The following is a 20,098-nucleotide window of genomic DNA, read 5'->3' as shown; positions in this document are numbered from 1 at the left end:
TTTCTTTGTCAAAAATTTTGATGTCTCACACATGGAAGGCTTTCCCTAGAAGAGTCTGAAAGGCTTCTGGATGATCCTTGTTGAAAACAAACTGCAGTTGTCCTAAAATCTGGGCAGCAGATGCTCTGGCTTTGTGCAAAGCAAGCAGCAGATGCAGGCCAAATGAGAAACATTGATCAGAACATGGTTTGAGGTTTGTTTCCACAAGCCAGTATGATGCATTGTTCACAGGAGTCTTAGGATGAGGGAAGAGACAAGAAAGTTGACTCTGTGTTCAGAAGGCTTGGTTTATTATTTTATGATATATATTATATTAAAACTATACTAAAAGAATAGAAGAAAGGATTTCATCAGAAGGCTGGCTAAGAATAGAAAAGGAATCAATAACAAAGGCTTGTCTCTGACCGAGACAGTCTGGACAGGTGGACTGGGATTTGCCATTAATTAGAAACAGCCACATGAGACCAATCCCAGATCCACCTGTTGCATTCCACAGCAGCAGATAAGAATTGTTTGCATTTTGTTCTTGAGGCCTCTCAGCTTCTCAAGAGGGAAAAATCCTAAAGAAAGGATTTTTCATAGAATATGTCAGTGACACCAGTAGAACTTAACAAAGGGGAAAGATGTTGTTGGGAGGAAATGGTTGTCATCCTGTCTGCAGGAGAAAGAGATGCTGAATTGCTGTCATACTGAAGCATTTCTTCACACCATTGTAGGTTCTAAAGAAATGTTTTTGTTTAAGCCTGTATTTCTGAAGTGTACCAAGAACTGAGTGAGGAGGGCCTATGCAGGCTTTCTCTTATGGTCCCTGTCGTTACCCACAAACCCGATGTGTTTTGAATGGCTTCTTGTTGTGTCCCTAGGTCTCGGATGGACATCCCTGGCTCTCCATCCCGGCTCGTGTGCTCCTCGCAGCCAGCCCAGATGCTGTCCATCGATACGGGCCAGGCTGACCGGCAGGCCAGCGGCAGGATGGACGTGTCCGCCTCCGTGGAACACGAAGCCCTCAGCAACGCCTTCCGCTCGGTGCCGCTGGCAGAGGAGGAGGACTTTGACAGCAAGGAGTGGGTTATCATTGATAAGGAGACAGAGCTGAAGGACTTCCACCCCGGTGCTGAGCCAAGCACCTCTGGAACCACGGATGAGGAGCCCGAGGAGCTGAGGCCTATTGAAGATGGGGAAGAGAGAAGGCGCCTGGGGGCAGATGCTGCAGTGAGGCCGAAGACTCATGATGGGCGAAGTCGGGGTATGCTGCCTGTGACTGAGGAGGACAGTTCCCATAGACATGAAGGACCTTCTCAAACAGTGTCTGACAGTAGACATGAACAGCAGACAGGAAGTCCAGCCCACTCCCCCTTACATTCAGCACCAGCCCTCCGACAAAGGAGACGAGAATCTGAACCTACTGGTCCTCAGAGACAGGTAAGATCCCTGGGTCTGTACTTTGTTGCCTATCATAGCATCATCTTAGGAAACCTCAACTGTGCTGGAGAAGTCTTTGATTCCAAGCATGGATGCTCTTGTAAAGCTCTTCTGACAGTGCTGGCAAATGTTGTGAACACCTTAGAAGTGCTCCCAAAAGCCAGTGATGTCCTTCTGAGGACACACTGTTATGAAGATTTTTCAGCCATTTTGGTACAGGGGCAAGAGGAGAGCACAGCTGTGATTTGGGTATCTCTAGTCACTCCTCTTTTGCTCTCCCACAGAGTTTTGTTAGTAACTGCTTAGCTTTATGGACTGCTTAGTGTTGCTAGCAAATCTCCACATAGTTTCTCAGCAACAATAGGAGTGTATTGCAAGAGAATGACCTCTAATCTAATCACACATCAGCACTGCACAGCCCCATAGCAAATCATAAAATAACTCCCTAAAATTAATCTTGCTTCTAAATACCTAACAAAAAGCTCAGAGTAGCCAGCACATACATCTCATCAAACTTACTTCAGTGAGAGGCATTGCTGTTACCATGCATTTACTCACAGAAGTGTTCTTTACCTATTGTGTTTTTTCCATATAGTTGTAGAGGGCTTTTTTCCTTTCAGTTTTGCTTTTTTCCTGTAGTCTTCTGATGCTATAAAAGTAGTTCAGTTTTTAGTAGGAGGTGATTTATTAGATTAGCTGGAAAAATATGATACACTAGGCACAGAGTTCCTGTCATACCCAATCTTCTTGTTTAAGAAGAAGGCTGTCCCAGAGCATTCAGTGCAAGAGGCAATCAAATTGTTCCCCTAAGAACTTTTTGTATTTATATGTTGATGAAGATCTCTCGTGCACGTGGGATCCATAAGCAAAGCAAAGAGCAGGCAAGTTTTGAGTCATGTACACAGGGATACCCTCCTGTGACAGTGCAGTCTGCCTGCTCCTGTCTGGAAGAAGATAATTTCGTTTCTGCTTCCCTCTTGAGCTTATTCTCCAAGGAAGTGTTCACTGGACTGAAGCATGTTAAAAGAACATCCTTCTCTTCAGGTCTTGCCCAGAATCTTCTCTTCTCTGGATCCCCAAGAGATAGAAGAAGAAAACCATGAATGAGACAAGAATCTATGTAAAAGGAATCAAAGCAAATCTTTGCAAATCACCAGGAAAGGTGTTCCCTGTTAAGGTGTATGAGCATTTACAGGATGGCCAGAAATGCTGTCAGTAAGCACAAGGGCTGTCCTACTGAGCATGGAACAGAAGCAGCACATGCTTCTCCTAGAGACTGCATTCCAGTTGAAGGGTTCCTAGGCAGAGGTGTTTGCTATAGAAAGCCAATATGTTGAATGCCCCAGATATCTAGAAATTGCATAATGCAAGATTGGCAGAGTTGGAAGGGTCTGTGTCTGAATTTGCTGTGGTCTGTACACTTTGGGGGTTGGTCAGTGCAGAATCTGCAAGATGCAATGAACATGGTAAGAGCCAGCTGATAAGAACCAGCTGTAAACAACAGCATAAGAACCAGCTGTAAACAACAGCAGAAACACTTCATTGACATATTTAGTGTGGCTAAAGAAGCCTGGAGAGGCCTTCTTGGCCACAGCACATACACCCCTATGTGGAATGAGTGGGGGAGTTGGATATGATGCAGCACAAAGACTTCTTATCACTGCACAGTGATATTTAAAAAGCAGGCAAAAAAGATAACATAATGGGATTGGGGGTGATTACTGCTAATATATTAGGCAGCCTTTGTTCTCCAGCAAACTGCTTTTTTTTTTTTGATCCTATGTTCTGAAATACCCTCTATTAACTCTGTGGCCTAGCTTTGTACACACAGACCAACACTGGACTTCTTTAGCTGACTGGGATTTAGTGCTCCTTCCTTTGATGTCTGAATCCTTCAGTTACCACTGCAGCTGTGCAGTGATACTCGTATTTTTCCACTTGCTGTCACAAAACCAGCAATTAACTCTCAAAGGGACTTGGTGCCTAAAGGGAAGTAAAAACCTGTTTTCCTTAGGTGCAGCAAATACGGAGGGATGGATGGCTGGGACACTAATAAGAAGTTGACCAAGGACTTAACTAGTGAAAATACTGAAGGCCTCATTAGCAATGACAGATGTTTCCTGTAGCTCATGCTTGTGCTTCTCTGGGTTTGATTAAAACTGTGATTTAGTTATGTGTGTGTATGTGTGTGTGGGGGGGGTGGGTGAGTACATCTTCCTTATCTTTAAATATGAACTGAGCCTGTAAGATAGGTAAACATTTCACTAAATGCTGAACTACCATGACTGAAGTCATAGGCTTTGTTGTACCCATTTGTGACCTCATTCTGGTGTCCCAAAAGCTGGTGATCATCCCTTGGTGTCAGTAGCATACTCATTGAAAGCAAATGGGGAATCCCTGCTCTAAAGCTTCCTTCTGTTTCTCCATTCTCTGGCTCCAGTCTATGAGCCATCACTTGTAACGGGCAGAAAGACAGTGACTTCTGGATTGTCATAGAATCACAGCATGCTTGAGGTTGGAAGGGACCTCTAGGGATCATCTAGTTCTACCCTCTGCTCCAAGATGGATCATCTAGAGCAGGTTGCTAAGGACAGTGTCCAGTCAAAGTATCTCTGAGGATGGAGACTTCACAACCTCTTTGGGCAACCTGTTCCAGTGTACAATCACTGTTATGGTAAAAAACTTTTTAAAATGTTTAAATGGAATTTCCTGTATTTCAATTTCTGTTCCTTTTTTCTTTTACTTTCACTGGACATCACTAAGAAGAGTCTGGATCCATCTTCCCATCAGGTATTTATAAATGTTGTTAAGGATCTAAACACTCCCAGCTCTCTCAGCCTCTCCTCAAATGAAAGGTCTTCGAGTCCCTTCATCATTTTTTGTGACCCTTCTCTGGGCTATCTCGAGCATGTCCACATGTCTCTTCTGCTGGGCAGCTCAGAACTGGAGCACAGCACTGCAGGTGTGACTCACCAGTGCTGAGCAGAGGGCAAGGACCATTTCCCTCAGCCTGCTAGCTGCACTCCTGACACATCCTGAGGGGTTGTTGGCCCTTTTTGCCACAAAGGCTTGTGTTCAGCTTAGAGTCCACCAGCACCTCCAGGTGCTTTTCTGTCAACGTGCATCCAAAACAGGTGGCCCACAGTGTGTTCTGTTCCTCCCCACTTCCCTTTGTTGAACTTAGTGAAACTCCTTTTTCCCATTTCACCAGCCTATCCAGGCACCTCTGGATGTGAGCAAAGCCTTATGGTGTGTCAGCTACTCCTCCCAGTATTATGTCATCTGTGAATCTGCAGAAGGTCCATCTCTGTCCCATCATCCAGGTCACTGATTAAGTTGTTAAACACTAGTGGCTGCATTATCAGTCCCTGGCTACACCATTAATGACTGGACACTTTTTCTCCAAGCACAGTATTTTATGACCAGGAGCCCACAGATTTCAGTCTAATTCACTATCTACTTATCTAGCCCATATTTCATTGTTTTCTCTATGAAGATTTTATGGGAGACAGTGTCAGAAACCTTACTAAAGTCAAGATCAATGACCTCCCACCCAGTCCTCTCAGCACAGAAACCTCTCAGGCTCATCAGACATGATTTCCCCTTCATATATCCGTGTTGACTGCACCTTCTTCATATGTTTGGAAATGCCTTCTTCCAGGAGGATTTGCTCCATGTCCTTTCCAGGCTGACCAGCCTTTAGTTCCCTGAGTTATCCTCATTTAGAACTCAGATGTTTCTTCAAATATGTCAGTGGTTTGGAAGACAGATACTGTAGCTCAAATGTGAGAGATGGTGCTGTCCTCATTAAAACTCTGTGGGTGTAGGAGGGAGCACAGAATGATCAGATGCTGCTGTGAGGAAAGTCAAGTACAGAGGAAGCTCTGAATAGCCTGGGGGAGTTTTTGACCCAAATATTCTCACATATTAGGAATCTCCCAGTTTCAGATGACAAGAAAATGGCTGCAGTGGAGCTCAGATCTCATGGGAAGACCTGGTATAAAGGGAGAACAGAAACTGTGTCCTGTTCAAGCCCTTCTCTCTGTGCATCACTCAGTACATCTGTTTAACAGAGCTCTAAGGGTTTACTTTAATGTATGCATTTCAGGGATGACCTAATAAGACTCAGAGGTTTTTTTAGGCACTAGTGTGCAGATAAAGCTGTAGAAATAGATAAAGAATGACTGGAAGAAAAGATTGAAGCTACACTTCTGTTTACCTATTAATCCTGACACAGGGTTGCTGTTACTGCTGGAAATAATTTAAACCCATACCTCACAATATAATTTAAAAATCTGTCAAGTTCTTAAGTATGCTGAATAAATTCACTGATATTTGACAGGGATGGCAACTTACTGCTGCCTTCTGCAGTGAAAAGACAAGTGTTCATACATGTGTGAATTTTAGAAACTGTTTCTGACTGTGCTCAGGTCTGTGCTCATAGGCATTTCTTGACTCTCAGTCTCCCCTGCTGCTAGTGCAGTTGGCATTGTACAAAATGTTTGGGGATTCACCTGCCTAAGACATGCCTGTCCAAATGATGTCACATCTACAAAAACCACAAGAGAAGTGAAAAATTAAAGTGGGAGATGATATTTACTTTGCTTTATCTATCCTTGAATATATTCTACAGGGTTCAGAGATAATTTTGCTTAGGCTGATTCTTACAGGCCTAGAGTCCATCTGAAAAGGTCCCAATGTGAAGAGGCACTAGTATATTTTTCCTCACCAACTCAGCTGTTAGTTAAAATCATTCTTTAAAATCATCTTGATGCTATCTTTGGCCTCTTTTCTCACACAGCCAGGAGAGTGCCACAAGTGGACTTGCTTAAAATTGTCCATGTCTCAAGCCTGTGAGGGCAGCAGGGGAAAAGGAGCTGTGTGTCTTGGTTTCCTTTGCCTTCTACAGCATCCTCTGTGGGCTGCTCTGAGGGCACCTGAGGGACCATTTCTCAGTGGTGAGAAATGGGCATTGGCAGAGGGGAGGACTCATTGCCCCTCACCCAGTGTAATTCCCACTGGTCTGTGTTTGATGCCTGTTGTAGATGATGTGATTCTTCAACAGTCAGATCCTCTGTTTTCCCTCCACATGAGAAGAGAAGCTTGTCAGCTGATGGAGAAGGATGAGTGTAGAGTTGGCCTTTTACACTCTTTAGATTCAGGGTTCCTGTCCATCCATGTCTTAGGAATAAAGGATCAGCAAAAGGGTGGTAGTGGAAGTAAAATTTACATATGTTCTTTAAATATAAATATATATATATATCTGTCAGGTAACAGCAATCAAAACCTTAAGCTCAGTAGACATTCCTAATTACATTTTATATCTGTAAAATACATTGATTTCTATTGACATCACATTCTCCTTGGACTTCCCATACAAAGTGTCTTGCTGACCCTGTCCAAACAGAGCAGAATAGGCCTGATGGAAGGTGGTCCAGCCTGATTGCTGCAAAGGGATAAAGGGGGGCAGCACCCTGAGCATTGATTGAGTAATTGAAGCATTAGAGTATCAGTGAGACAAGGTGGCATGTCTGTAAGCTCAGCTTCATCCAGGAGGCAGCAATACCAAAATGCACTTGCTGATGGGATGTTGTAATTGCTTCTTCATGGCCTGGGCAAGTTCCTTGCTCCTGTGCTGTAGAGAAGGTCTCTCTGGGTAGCTGGAGGGTTCCTTTGAGATCTGAGAAGTCTTTACCATTTTGAAATGATACCTGCCTTGGAAGGTATACAATATGCTAAACCCAAACGTGGAACAAAAATTAGGAATAAAAATTCCAGTAATGCTTAGTTGTGTGACTTGCAAATAGCACACCAAGGGCTGAATTTCTACACTATCTATGCAAAGAGAAGATGGTTGTCTTTCTGAGAAATTAGAGCTGCTGTCTAGATTTTATGTGTCTCTCTCAAGTACTATGTATGACAGCATTACCTTATTATTATCTGAGACTCAGATCTATGCAGTGACATGCAGTACATTTAGGACTGCGAATAAATTTAATGCCAACCATGAAGTGAGTAGCTCTCAGGCACTTCTGAAGATAAGATATCTGCCTCAAAGCACTGCAGAGATATTGAAGGTGACAGGAAAGAGATGACACTGGATGACATTGAGCTCTTTTTCTAGTGCAAGTGCAACATCTCCAGTAAGGTAAGGAGAGCAGTTTTGGCTTAAAGAAAATCCAGTATTGCCTTTCCACATTTCACCTGCAGAGACTTCCTGAAAATAAATGCAGCACAAGGAAGGGAATGCATTTCCATTTTCCCTTCCTTCCCTTGAAGGGAAAAAAGTGATTCCAGGAAAAAAGGTCTGGTTCTGGAATTGAGACTGCTGACCCTTGTGAAAGTGCTAGTTTCATAAAAGAGGTAGAAAGGGAAGGAAGGGCTTAGCACTTTCAGGGTGAAGGATCTGAAGTCATTCCCTTAATGCCTCTCTCTTCCATTCAGAGCATAAAGGGAAGGTAGGGACTGCAATCTCATCCTGACTCGAACTGGCCTCAGTGGGTGTACTTCCTCCCTCTCCTGGCTATCCCCAGGATCACAGAAGCAGAAAAGGAACCTAAGAGTGCATCTTCTCCTCATGTCCTCCTATGGCCCTGTGTTTTGAATTTCTCACTGAAAGGAGAATTATACTCTGCCTGCCTGTCCAGCTGCTGTCTACCCACTGCTTACCAAAACTGGAAGTATTAACACTCCCCCTGCAGGTACTCAATATAAAAATGTATCTGGAGGCCAGCAATGTAAGTGTGAGAAAAGAAAAGTCTACTAACAGCCCCCAGACTTGCTTTTTCAAATCCCTGGAGTGAGATTTAATAAGAGTCATTGAAAGAGCCCCTGAGAATCCCTCACTTTCAAATACACATAATCATTTTAGCACTGTTTCACCTTTTATCATCCATGTGGTTTCCAAATGTGTTCAGAGTTTGACTCTTACCCATATGCAAGATGTATGAATAGCTTAGTGGCATGCCAAGATGAGCACTGCCAGTGGAACAGAGAGGTGAGGCACGTGGCCTGAAGAGCCAGAGGAGGGGACAGAGTAGCAGAGCCTGGCACTGCTGGTGTCACTCTGATCCACCTGTGGCTGGGGAGAGCGTGGCAGGCTTCCGTGGTGCCCATAGCATCCCTGGGAACGCTTAGCCATAGAGAGCAGTAAGTAAGGCCCTGTGTAGAGCAAAAGCATTTTTCATCCGCCAGCGAAGATGTCCGCAGCATGCGCATCACAAACCAGGGGCGAGTCAAGTCTTTGCCTGACACCTTTTCCTCCACTCTTCTTGGTCTTTTTCAGTTGGAGGAGGACAGGCCTTCTCAGCACTCCCTCCCGAGGTACAGCCCCCTGAGAAGACTGGCGTCCTCCGTTTTCTCCTCCTCAACCCTGGAGACAGAACACTACCCTCACGTTGGTGGCACTTTCATACAGCGCAGCCGTTCGGCGGAGAGCAGCCCCGTGCGCATGCCCCACCGCAGGCACATGCCCCTCACGGCAGGAAACCACAGACTCATGCCTTCCGTCCTCCGCATTTCCAGGTCCCAGCTCCAGCAGGTGTGGGCCCGCTTCACACACAAAACATAGCCTGTTCAGGGAAGCAGCGGCCTCCATAATGCAATAATAGATCCCGCCCACCCACAATGTGTCACCACTTAAATGCAATATTGAATCCCAGACAACACTGGCCTAAGGTACTGTAACTTCCAAAGCCCCTGCAACCAGACCCCACAGAGACTGAAAGCATCTGCCTCTCTAAACCTGCCAGCAGCCCGAGCGAGGGGCGGCGGCGAGGCCGAAGATGAGAACGCAGATGGCGAAGGTGCGGTGTGTGAAGGAGGCGGGTGCCAGGGCTCCTCTGAAAAACCCGCTCGGGCCTCGGGGTAGGAAGCGCAGGGCTGCCTCGCTGAACGCGTGCGGTCGAGCGGCAAACGCTGGCAAGTCATGACTGGGATGGAGAGACTGTGGAGGTACCAGCCAGCGTTACCTTCCTCAGCAAACGGGCTCAAGCATCTCTGCTGGTGTCTTACGCTGGGCCGAATCTGTAGGCGGTTTTACTCCATCTAGATGTAGGCAGACTCCCACTCAAAGCTCACCTGAGGCAGGACCTCAGGTTTGTCCCTCTTGTGGAGTTACAATCATGTATCTCTTTGTTGCTTTGGCTTTGGAAATCCCCTTGCTTTTGTTGCAGTTTGGTTTCCATACAGTGACCACACGTTTCTGTCTCTCTGGCTGTGCCTCTGTTACATGACAGTGGGACTGTTTGTCTGCTCTCCACTCCTAAGCTGCTCCAAATTTTCCTACCTGCCCCCAAGAGGCACTGACTGTCAAGTTGGATAGCAAAGATTTTCTTACTGATCCAGCTGCAAATTATGCTGGTTTTAAATTCCAGAAATTTTAGGCAACTGCAGCTTTTCAGTGGCAGAGCAGTCCTGCTTCTTGGCCTTGCTTGGAAATGCCTGTGATAACAGATCTCATTTGAGAAATAAAGTGGCCTCAGCTCCTGGTATACAGAGCCCATGAAGCCCTTTGCTTAAACTGTGAATCTCAAAAGAAAAGGGAGATCAAAGTTAATTTAAATTGTCATAAGTATCTTTATTTCCTGTGTTTGCACAAATATATTGCCCTTCTCAGCAGAGTTGCAGTGTAAAACACCAGACTGTATGAAGACTTTCTGTAGTCAAGTGAATGTGGTAACTGTCTTCTATTGCCATGAGCCTTTGGTCTCATCTTGTGGGAGCACTGGCAGTATGGATGTTAAGGTGAAGGAAGAAGCTGGTGCTCAGGGCTTTAGGGAAGTGCAAGTCCAAAGTAAAATACTGTGCAGAAAATATACATGCATAGGATACGGGCAAGAAAACGTGCAGAAAGCTCAGGCAGATGTGAAAATGGGTTGGAGTAAGTGTGGGTGTTGGAAGGAAGTTGTGGCATGGAGGTATCACTGCATAGGTAGGGTGTTTCAGGTGGGCTTTGAAGGAACAATTCCTCCTAAGCAGTGCTTTCTGTAGGTACATCTGCCCTACCTGAAGCTCCCTTAATATTAGATTCACCTTCCCATAAGCAAGAGCTGATAGTGCAGCCCCAGACAGGGTGGGTGGTGCTTTCTGAAGTTCCTAGAACCTGGCCTAGTGTGCCTGCATGGACATGGTCTGACAGGCTGACAGAGCATCCTGGGGGTGCAGGGATGGAGATGTGGGGGGAGGGCAATACTCTCTCCTTGAGAAGATTCAGCACAGGTATGAGCAGCCTCTTCCCACTGTCATTCTTGAATCAGTAGCATCAATTTCTTTTGATTTGCCCCAAGAACATGTGTGAACAGGACAGTTTGCTGATCAGACAAAATTTTTATCTGCATTTTTTTCACGAGCTTTATTTTTTAAAAAGGTACTGGCATTGCCAAAATTACTTGGGTTGGATTAATCCTATTTGGCAGTTCCCTTGTCAAGGACAGATACCAGAAAGAGCAAGGATTTGCTCTTCTCAAAGTGACATGAGAAGGGATGATTTCCTTAAGTAGACTCTGCTCTGGTATTATTTTTTTTTCCATCTTCTAGAGACTTTGATGGAAGAACAGATTCCAGAAAAAATAGAATTTGTGAAAGCACTAGACTTAAATCAGGAACTCTCAGTAATTTTTGTTCATAGCGTCCAAAACACTGATGTTCGCTTTTCAAAGTCAATTTTAGGAATTAAAATTACTCTTGTTCTATTTTTAAAGAAAAATCCAACAATTTTTAGTTTCGCCAGTCAGAAAAGGGAACAAACTGGATAACTGGGTATTTATAAACTCTAAGCCTTTTGTTCAGACAAAAACAATGACTAGCAAATAAATAGCTCCATACATAAATTTCAAAGGTCAGTAATCTGTCTAATGCTGCTCATCATAATGCTACTCACATAAACTTGATACTGCTTTTCTAAGTTCAAAAATCTGATTTATAAAGTGATTGATTTATACAGACTTCAGTAAGACTTTCTTCCAGTTAAAATTATTAATAAATTGAAAGCCAACTAAGCAAACAAAATATGTTTATATGTTGCTATCTCTTACAAGAGGGGCTGTTTCTCATTAGGACTCCTGACCTCCTACCCTTAACTCAGCACTATTCCATGCCTTTAGTGGCTGTCAAGAAGAACAAAGAAATCACTGAGGAGAAGGTTTGCAGTGACAGAAGGTGGGTGGTTTGATAAAACACTACTGACAGATCAGCTCTGCAGAAAGATCTGAACTGCTTGATAAATTGCTTGTGTTCAAAGTGATGATTGCATCCACACAGGGACAAGGTCATGTTTGGAGTATGAAAGATGTAAGTCACATGTACAGAATGAGAGAAACTGTGCCCTGGGAGATGCTGTCTCCCAAATTGAGGTGGCAGTTAGGTGAAGTGATTAGCTGCATCTAAGTTCTCACTATGCTGCTGCTGCAGGAAAAAAATAACAAAAAGAATAAATAAATTCTTCTTCAGTGTATTAGCAGGAAAAGAGAAGATATGAACAGAGGCAGGTCTTTTGTGGTGGTGAGATCACTACCAGACATATCCAAGTCTTGTATGGAAATTTTTGTAAAAGATTTTCAAAACCTAAAGAAAAAGAAGTGATACCAGAATGCTTCTGTAAAACCTGCCTTGCAGAATAAGCTGGAAGAAATGCAGTCTGTCCTTAAATGCAAAACTAAAAAGTGACATGATTGCTGTTAGGTGTCTCTGCCTGAGTAGAGCAAGAGGGGTTTTAACCTGCCAGGCAAAGATATGAGTCTAAGTGCTGGAAGATAAAATAGCAAAGGTAAACCTAGAAGCAAGATGCTCATTTTAAAGACATAGGTGTGTGGTAAACCACTGAAATACTTTATTTAAAGACACTGAATTCTTTGCTGTTCAGTCTCTGTAATTGGTTTCTAAACAAATCCTGTTAAACCATCAAATTTGGGCTCTATACCAGAATAACTGGACATGTTGCTGTCACCTGAGCTTTATGGGAAGTCTTATTTCATGATCAATATGTCTTTTACAATTTAATTCTGAACAAATTAATTGGTGCTAATGGCTGGAATTCTGATGTTAAAGTATTATGCAAAAAGTATTAAAAACAGTCAATTTAAAGAGGTTTCTTAACATCTTCATCTAATGCTGTGTTAATTACTATGGAATCTACATATTGTTGAGGAACAGTTGGCAAATTAAAGAAATGTGAAAAGAGGTCTTTTTATATATATATGGAAATGTAATAAATTAATATTGAAACTAGTTGCAGTGCAATTCTAAAAAAAACCAAGCTTATGTAGATTACATTTATATTGCATTTATTTATTGTGTTTAATTTATAATGACTGCAATTATAAATGTAAATATATCCAAAATCAGTTGGCAAAAAACCCAACTGATGGAAGGCTGTTGACATGAAAACTGATCATGGGGCAGTGGGCTGAAAAGTTAGTTGCCCTAATTATTTGTCCTTGTATGTTTGGTAGGGTTCTTTTAGTTCTTCAGATGGAATAAGCCAGCGGGAATCAACACTAGTGAAATAAAATTCCCTTTCAGCATCAGACTCTTAGGCAAATTGGGTTCATCAGAAGGGTCCAAGAACAGGATTTGCATCCTGAGGGAGATACTCTTCTTTTACTTCCCATTGTACATAGCATGTGTTTCCCTCAGAGTCCAAATTGGAAATGAGCATTTGCCACTCCCTCACAGAGATCATTGGCATCAGGACAGGAAGCTGTTGCTGGGATCTCATGATTCTACTTCAGCAAATGCTCATCACTTGTATATACATATAAAAGCCATCTTTTTATATCTTGGCCTCTTGGCTCCTTTCACTTTCTTTCTATGCAGAATGGGAGATGTTGCCAATTTATTGCTCTCTCCTCAGCCTCCTTCCCTCAGGAAGGAGCTAATGAGGTATGATTTCTGTGAAAATGTTACTGTAAATGCTTGGGTTAAGCTAGCACTGGGTAAATGTGGTTGTGCCAGCACGCATTCACTTTCAGGGGAGACTGTTCTGGTGGGAGGGGGTTGACTGAAAATAAGTTGCACTGACACAGGTGCAGTTCTGCGGGTGCCAGTTTTCATTAGGAATATCCTCTTGGTACCCCCATGATGATGAAGTCCATGGTGTGAGCCTGACCTTGTCTACCATTCCCATTATTTTTTACTATTGTTGGGGGGCAGGCATGTGAAAAAGTTACAGTGCATCGCCTCTTTCACTATTTAAAGTCTCTTTTGTTGCAGTGATGACAGAAAGTAAGATAGAAATGCCCTGTAAAACAGCCATATGGGTGATATAACCCCATCCTTACACTACCTCTTCATGAAGAAGTCCCTCCTGTCCTACCACTCCTTCTCTTTGTTGTGTGTCTGAACCTGGGCATTGTGCTGGTCAAGGCTGCTGCAGGACTGCTGCTCTGAAAGGGACAAGCTTGTTCAGAAGTTGTGTTTGTTGGGCTGAATGGCAGCTGACACTCCCTCACCCAGGATGGAGAAGCTGTCCTTGGACAGTGGCCTCCAGGCTGGATTGAGATAAGGCAGCTGATGTTCTCCTCTAGGATCTTGTCATTGCTCTGCAAGCAGAGATATTGCTCAGCAGCTGCCACCCAGCTTCTGTTCAAATCTGAATCTGGATGCAAGAACAGCAGCAGTTGGCTATAGCCCCACACTGCTGGTAGACCTCACATGCAGAACCCCCTCACCTTCCCTACTGAGAAGCTCTCTTAGATCTGGTTGCCTCTTTTTTCCAGTTTGCCTCTCCCATCTCTTCCCCATACAACAAAGTCTTTTTGCTCTGCCTTGGTCTCTTGTGTGTGTCCCACTCCACACATTGGTAAACCCCTGGTTTACCTCCATTCCATTCATGGAACCTCATCCCCTGCATCCTTATTGCATCCCTGGATGCCTGCACTCCCTTCTGCCTTTGCCATTCCCAAAAACCTGCAGAGCATGTCTCCTGCACCGGTTTCTTATGCATTGCATAGCTCATGGTGCCTCATACAATCCCTAGAGCACTTTGAGCAGCCAAGAGGCCTTCCCTCCCTCTGACTTCCTTGGAGGAAATTGCAAAAGAAATGGCATGTTTTGGCAACTGGAGCAGTCTCAGCTCTGCATGGAATCTATGTGAAAATCAAACTGTTTAAAGGCAGCTTGATTTCAAAAATGAGTATGGAGGGTACTTTCCATTTTCAGGGCAGTAGCATGAGTTTCAAGTCCTGGAGTCCTTAGGATTTTGAAGGCTTCCCTAGTTATTGTCTGCCTCAGCAGCTAAATTTAGGCTTTTGGACAATTGCCAGAAATTTAGCTGGCAATGGCCTTTCCCTTAAGATACAGGTACCATCTGCATTTGCAAACCATGTAAATAGCTGGCTGAACACCACTTCTGGTGTTGTGAGCATGTCTCCAAGTTCCACTTAAATCAGTGCCTGGCCTCTGTGAGTGAGAAAATGTTGCAACTCCAGTTGCAAACTCTTCAAGTTCTTCCAAATGGACATTTTTCTGGGCTGGCAATTTGACTGTCCCCATTCTCCAACCTATGAGCTGGGAGAGTGAGGAGGTTTCAAATCAAATAGGGTATTTCAAGCAGCCAGGAGAGGGCAATTATAAGTACAACAGAGCTGACACTCTTCATTAAATATAAATTTTAACACACCAGTGTTTCCTCCTGCTCCTGTCTTGAACTGGAGATATCATAGACTGGTGGATTCTTTCTTGGGGATTGGTGTTCTTTACTTTGACACATACACTGACTGTTCTTCCCTTATCAAGCCTGTGCCACTGCCATTAGGCCACCAAAGTATCTTGTTGTTTTAAACAAGCTCTTTGTTTCTTCTGCCAATCCATTTTACACCCAGCTCTCCCCAGATGTGTAACACCAAACCCAGGTGTTACACAAGAAGGCAGCATGCCTTTGAGAACCAGTCAACAATTTTTTTTCCTTTTTGTTATATTTTTTACATACAGGACCTCTGGAAAGAGGCCAGTTGCTTGAACTGATCAGCCATAATAAGCAAAGGTGTTTTGAGCACCTTCCCCAGCCCATTCACGGGCACAGAGGTTGAGTGGCTCTTCAGTAGCTAGGCTGTTTCTTTTCCAAATGTGGCTCTAAAGCCATGAACACACAGTTCTTTTAACTCACCTAAGCTGTGAGCACTTGAGATTAGAAACAAAACAAGTGTCATTTGGGGCACTTCTCTGCTCTGTGCTTCAAACATTTCTTCCAAAGATTTCACTTTGGAGTGGTTATCTACCTCATTTCTCTTTTGTTTCAGTAGCATTGCCAGGCTTTGGTACCATCTTTGCCACTGACTACTTTGCCCCAATGTGTGCAGCCTCTTTTGAGAGTCTTGGTGATTTGTTTTGTAGTGGAAGCCTTCTGCAGTCAGAAAGACCCTTCTGCAGTCTGGGAAACCAGAGCAAACACCTCAGTTTAGCCTTTCCCAAGTTTATTCTGAAACAACACTTGTGGTATTCATACCTTCCTATGGGCTCTTAAACTCTAAGGATCCCCAAGTGCTTTATTTTTCCCATGAGTCACTTCCCTGCTGTTTTACATGGGGGAGTCAGCAACAAAAAAAGCCTTTTCAGAACATGCCAGGAAGAAGCCAGATGTTTGGTTACACAAAGGGAATTTCAGGAGGCTAAATATTTTTTCATAATCCGTAAATTGTCAGGACAGTGGGTGGGACCTATATACCAAATACAATAAATATCACTGAGGCATTTCTTTGACTGCAAATCACCAGGAGCTTCCCTTGCTCTCTCGTGGAAAAAATGCACTATTTGAATCTGGTGCTGTGATCCTTTGTAAATAAATTAAGGCAAGAAAATACAACCATTGCTAGTTCACTCCTCTCTTGTAAAATAGCTCAACAATAGGATGCACTGTGAGACTGAAGGTCAGAAAGCATGGAAAGATGTGTTCAGTCCTTTTCCTGTTTTCTAGTGTCCTTCCCTCTCACACCACCATCAATCTTCCATGATATGTATACATGGAACTTTTTGGAGCTTGACAGCAGCACAAGATTATTCTTGAAAAGAGAAGATTTTCTACTGCTTATCTGGGGGTATTGGTGACAGATACCAACCATGTTTGTCCAGTGGGTCTGGCATCTCTTGCTTAGGCTACATGGAGTCTCTGTGGTGTCCAGTTACATTTGTATTACAGCCACATAGTAACTGACGCAGTTCTGCGTCAATGACTCAATTTGTTTGTATTGTCAACTGCTGGGTTATATGAATGACACATTTTATTAATGATTGTCATTCGAGATTTATTCATGACACTCTCAGAACTTTACCTGAAGCTGAGACCATTTTGCTACTTTCACATTGCATAAGAAAGGGCTCTTTTATCCCAATCTATTCAAAAGAGAAGCTTTTATTTTTTATTTTTGCTTTTCTTGTTTCCCTTTGGTAAAAATGAGAAAGAACAATTCGGAGATAGCTATTGTATATTTGTCTAGCTCTGCTTGACAGTAACAGATGGGCTGCAAGAGGCTAGTTGAAAAAAACAAAATTGCATTTCCTAGCAGACAAGGTCTGAAGCCTTTAAAATCATGGATAATTTGCAAACCCCAAACCTGTTAGTATTTATTGTGAAAAAATTGCCTCAGCTATTTCTCAGCTGGAGAACATGGAGTACCTATTTCTTGACCTTCTTCCCTATTGAGAGAAGCTCTCCCCAGAGTGACTGGAAGAGAAAAATAATTTCTGAAAAGGCTGACCAAAGTAAGCCAGATGTGCTTCCTAATGTCACTGTTGTCCCCAGGATGGTGTTGGGATGCTTTATGCTGGAGCTCCCATTTCTGTGTGTTTGTGTGTGAGCGTGACCCACACGTGGCGTGCAGACAGTCACACGTGGTCCTGCCTTACAGAAGAGCTTCTGTGCCAGCAGTGGGCCACTTTGCACACCCCCCAAAAGCTGAAAAGGATGTTGCAAAGAACAAACCTCAGCCACTTACAGAAAGTACCTTTATGGCATCTGGTTCAGGCGGTACACCCGGCCTCCTCTGCATGCTGCAGGTCTGATTTCAGCAACCTGGCCCAGCCCAGGTGTCTTCATTCAGCATGTTGTGCATAAATACACATCTCTCCTTTTGCTGTCAGCCAGTGGCAGAGTATTCTGGTGATGGGAACAGTGCTGGCACTTGGGACATAATTTATAGTATGCAAACACCTATTTTGGGTAATATTAAAACATTAAATAAAACACATAAAGGCTGATCATTGTGGCACTACTTTGCTTTTTGTTGCGTTTCTATGCCACGTGTTTTGTGTTTGGGTCACTATAACACAAACTTGCATTGGCAGTTCCAGGGGACAGCGCAAAGATTAATTTCTGGGAAATGTTTCTAAGTGTTATTTGCTGTATTGCAACTTCTTTATATCACACCTGCCGTTGAAAAAAAAAATGATGTTACGATGAATGTACATTTTGAACAAGCTGCTATCCATGTAACCTGGGGATTGGAAGCAATCCTCATTTTACATTCACTTGCATGTCTTCTAGTGTTCAAAAAGAAAATTGCTTTATGTTTGGAGGTTTTATTTTTTCATATGCAAAGTGGTTCAATGAGTTACCTCATCTAGTGCACTTGCCTCCTAAAAATCCCCAGGGTTTCCTCCTACAACAAGTTTCTCAGTTAATTATGAGTGCAATTAATTATCTGGCAACATGAAACACAGTAATGGCAAATTTCCTCTGAACAAGTCAGATAAGGAGGATTTCAATGGGACTCTTGCCCCTTCAGCTTGGTCCTTCCTAGAAAACCCCTACCAGATCAGGTTCTTATTCAGCACAGCTGACTTCTGGTTATTTTTATGACATAGGAAGATGTTTAGCTTTCAGAATATTCTTCTTCTTCTTTCTTGCTGCTATTAAGTTGCCTTTACAGTTAGGGACTAGAGGAATTTTTTGGATTATCATTTCCTTCCACTTTGCTCAGTATTTCCCAAGTCGCCAGTGAGTGACACAAATGAAGTGCTCCCCATGTCTGCTCACACAGGGAGCTCTGCATCAGCTCTCACTGGAGACACTGGTGGGTACAGAGTTGGGAAGCTGAGTAGCAGGCATCCCACCTTTACAGAGCTTCTGCTTCCATCCAAGACGCTAGGAAAACTGGCACAAACCTAACACGAGAAAGCACAAACAGGGAGGAGCAGAGCACTTGTCCAGCACAGGACTGGATTGTCCTATTCACCTTGGTAAAAAGAAAGAAGAAAAAGGCTGTGGAGTATTGATGGTAAGATGCTGGATAGAAGAACATCTCTAACATTTATGGTGCTGATTCTTGGAACATGGAGATCCTACAAGTAAGCATAGCAGCTCTAAGACCCCTGCTACTTTTACCTCATTTGATGCTGGTTGAAGAAAGAGCTGCTTCAGAAACTCAGATTCTAGGTTTTTTCCACACACTGTTGTCAATCCTGCCAGATCTCCCAGTCCCACTCAAGCTTTGTCTATGTTGGCAGAGGATAATGTCACTTCCAGGATATGCTAAGGTCCTGATAGTATCCAAATAAAAGCTGTTACAGGGAAGACTGGACTACAGCTCTTGCTGTCTGTGTGCCATCTGCATCTCTCAGGACTAAGGCCTCTTCCCATTCCAAGTGGAACAATTAACGCTGTGTTGAGAACTTGATTTCTGCTTCTCAGACCTTTCAGCTCCCATAAAAAAATCTCAGGGACCAGCATATCCTTCCTTTGCATTACCTTGTGTCACCTGTTAGACTTCTGTTGCTGCTAAGCAGGAGAGTCCAAACCATGTTTAACCAACTGTTGTTTGAGTAGGAGGTGAATGTGGGTTTCTGTGGTCGTTGCTACTGAGAGGAGACAAAAGCTGTAGGGAACCTGTTGTGCTTCCTGGTTTGCCTGAGAAACTCCATCTGCTGGGACTTGAGTTTGCTTGAAGCAGTGGATCTCAGTGCAGTCCCCTTCAAGCAGGTCTCCAGGATTAAGAGGTCCAGCAGAAGGGATTCCTCAAGCTGCCAGGAGTCCTCATGGACTGCTAGGGACAGAAGGTTTGCAGAAGCTGTGGAAGTTTGTCTCAGGGGGAAGGCAGCAGGGAGAGGGAGGGGACGCAGCCTGCTGTAGCTTTAAAGGCAGTACTGTGTAGGGATCCATTTGGAAGGACATAGTTGACTAAAGGGATCCAAAGCCTGTTTTCCTCGAGTCTTTTTATTCTTCCTTATCTAATCCCTTTAGAGCCTAAGGTCAACCCCTTTTTGTACTGCAATAACACTGTAATATATGCTTGCACTAATTCTTCTGGTATACCAAGCATGCAAGACCAATTTAAAGCTTTTTTTTTCAGAAGAAAAAGACTGTATTATTGTGTATATAGAAATACTGAGAGAGAATTTGGATTCTGTCTCCTGTATAAAAGCATGCATTGATTACCTGTATGTAGATCATGCTGTAAATGCTGCAGAGTACTGTAAAATCCTACACTTGAAACCACAATGAACAGGCAATGTCATCAAAATCAAATGAAACAGAAGCTGTGCAATGGATTTTGTGCCTTTTTTAAATCCATGTATGTTAATCCAGACAATCGGGAAAAAAAAGGAAAAAAAAAAAAGAAAAAGTGAACAAACAAAAAAAAAGCTTGTATACTACCAAAACCTTATTAAAGAATCAAAGGCAGCATCTTGTTGATGGCTGGGTTTTTTATTTGCTTTCTTTCTTCGTTTTCCTACTTCATTTGCT

At 43.4% G+C, this 20,098-nt stretch overlaps 1 protein-coding gene across 2 annotated transcripts in view; it reads left to right on the top strand.

The window, feature by feature from the left end:
* The window catches only part of TTBK1 (tau tubulin kinase 1), a 107,862-nt gene that overhangs the window by 69,803 nt on the left and 17,961 nt on the right, over positions 1–20,098 (top strand). For both annotated transcript variants that reach the window (XM_018921014.3, XM_030235360.2), the window contains one exon: positions 864–1,422. In XM_018921014.3, the coding sequence (XP_018776559.2) occupies positions 864–1,422 (559 nt within the window). The remainder of the gene's footprint in view (positions 1–863; positions 1,423–20,098) is intronic.

The sequence above is a fragment of the Serinus canaria genome, chromosome 3 (assembly GCF_022539315.1).
Source record: "Serinus canaria isolate serCan28SL12 chromosome 3, serCan2020, whole genome shotgun sequence".
Lineage (NCBI taxonomy): Eukaryota > Metazoa > Chordata > Aves > Passeriformes > Fringillidae > Serinus > Serinus canaria.
Note: the sequence above shows the minus strand (reverse complement) of the source record. Positions and strands in the feature narration are given on the sequence as shown.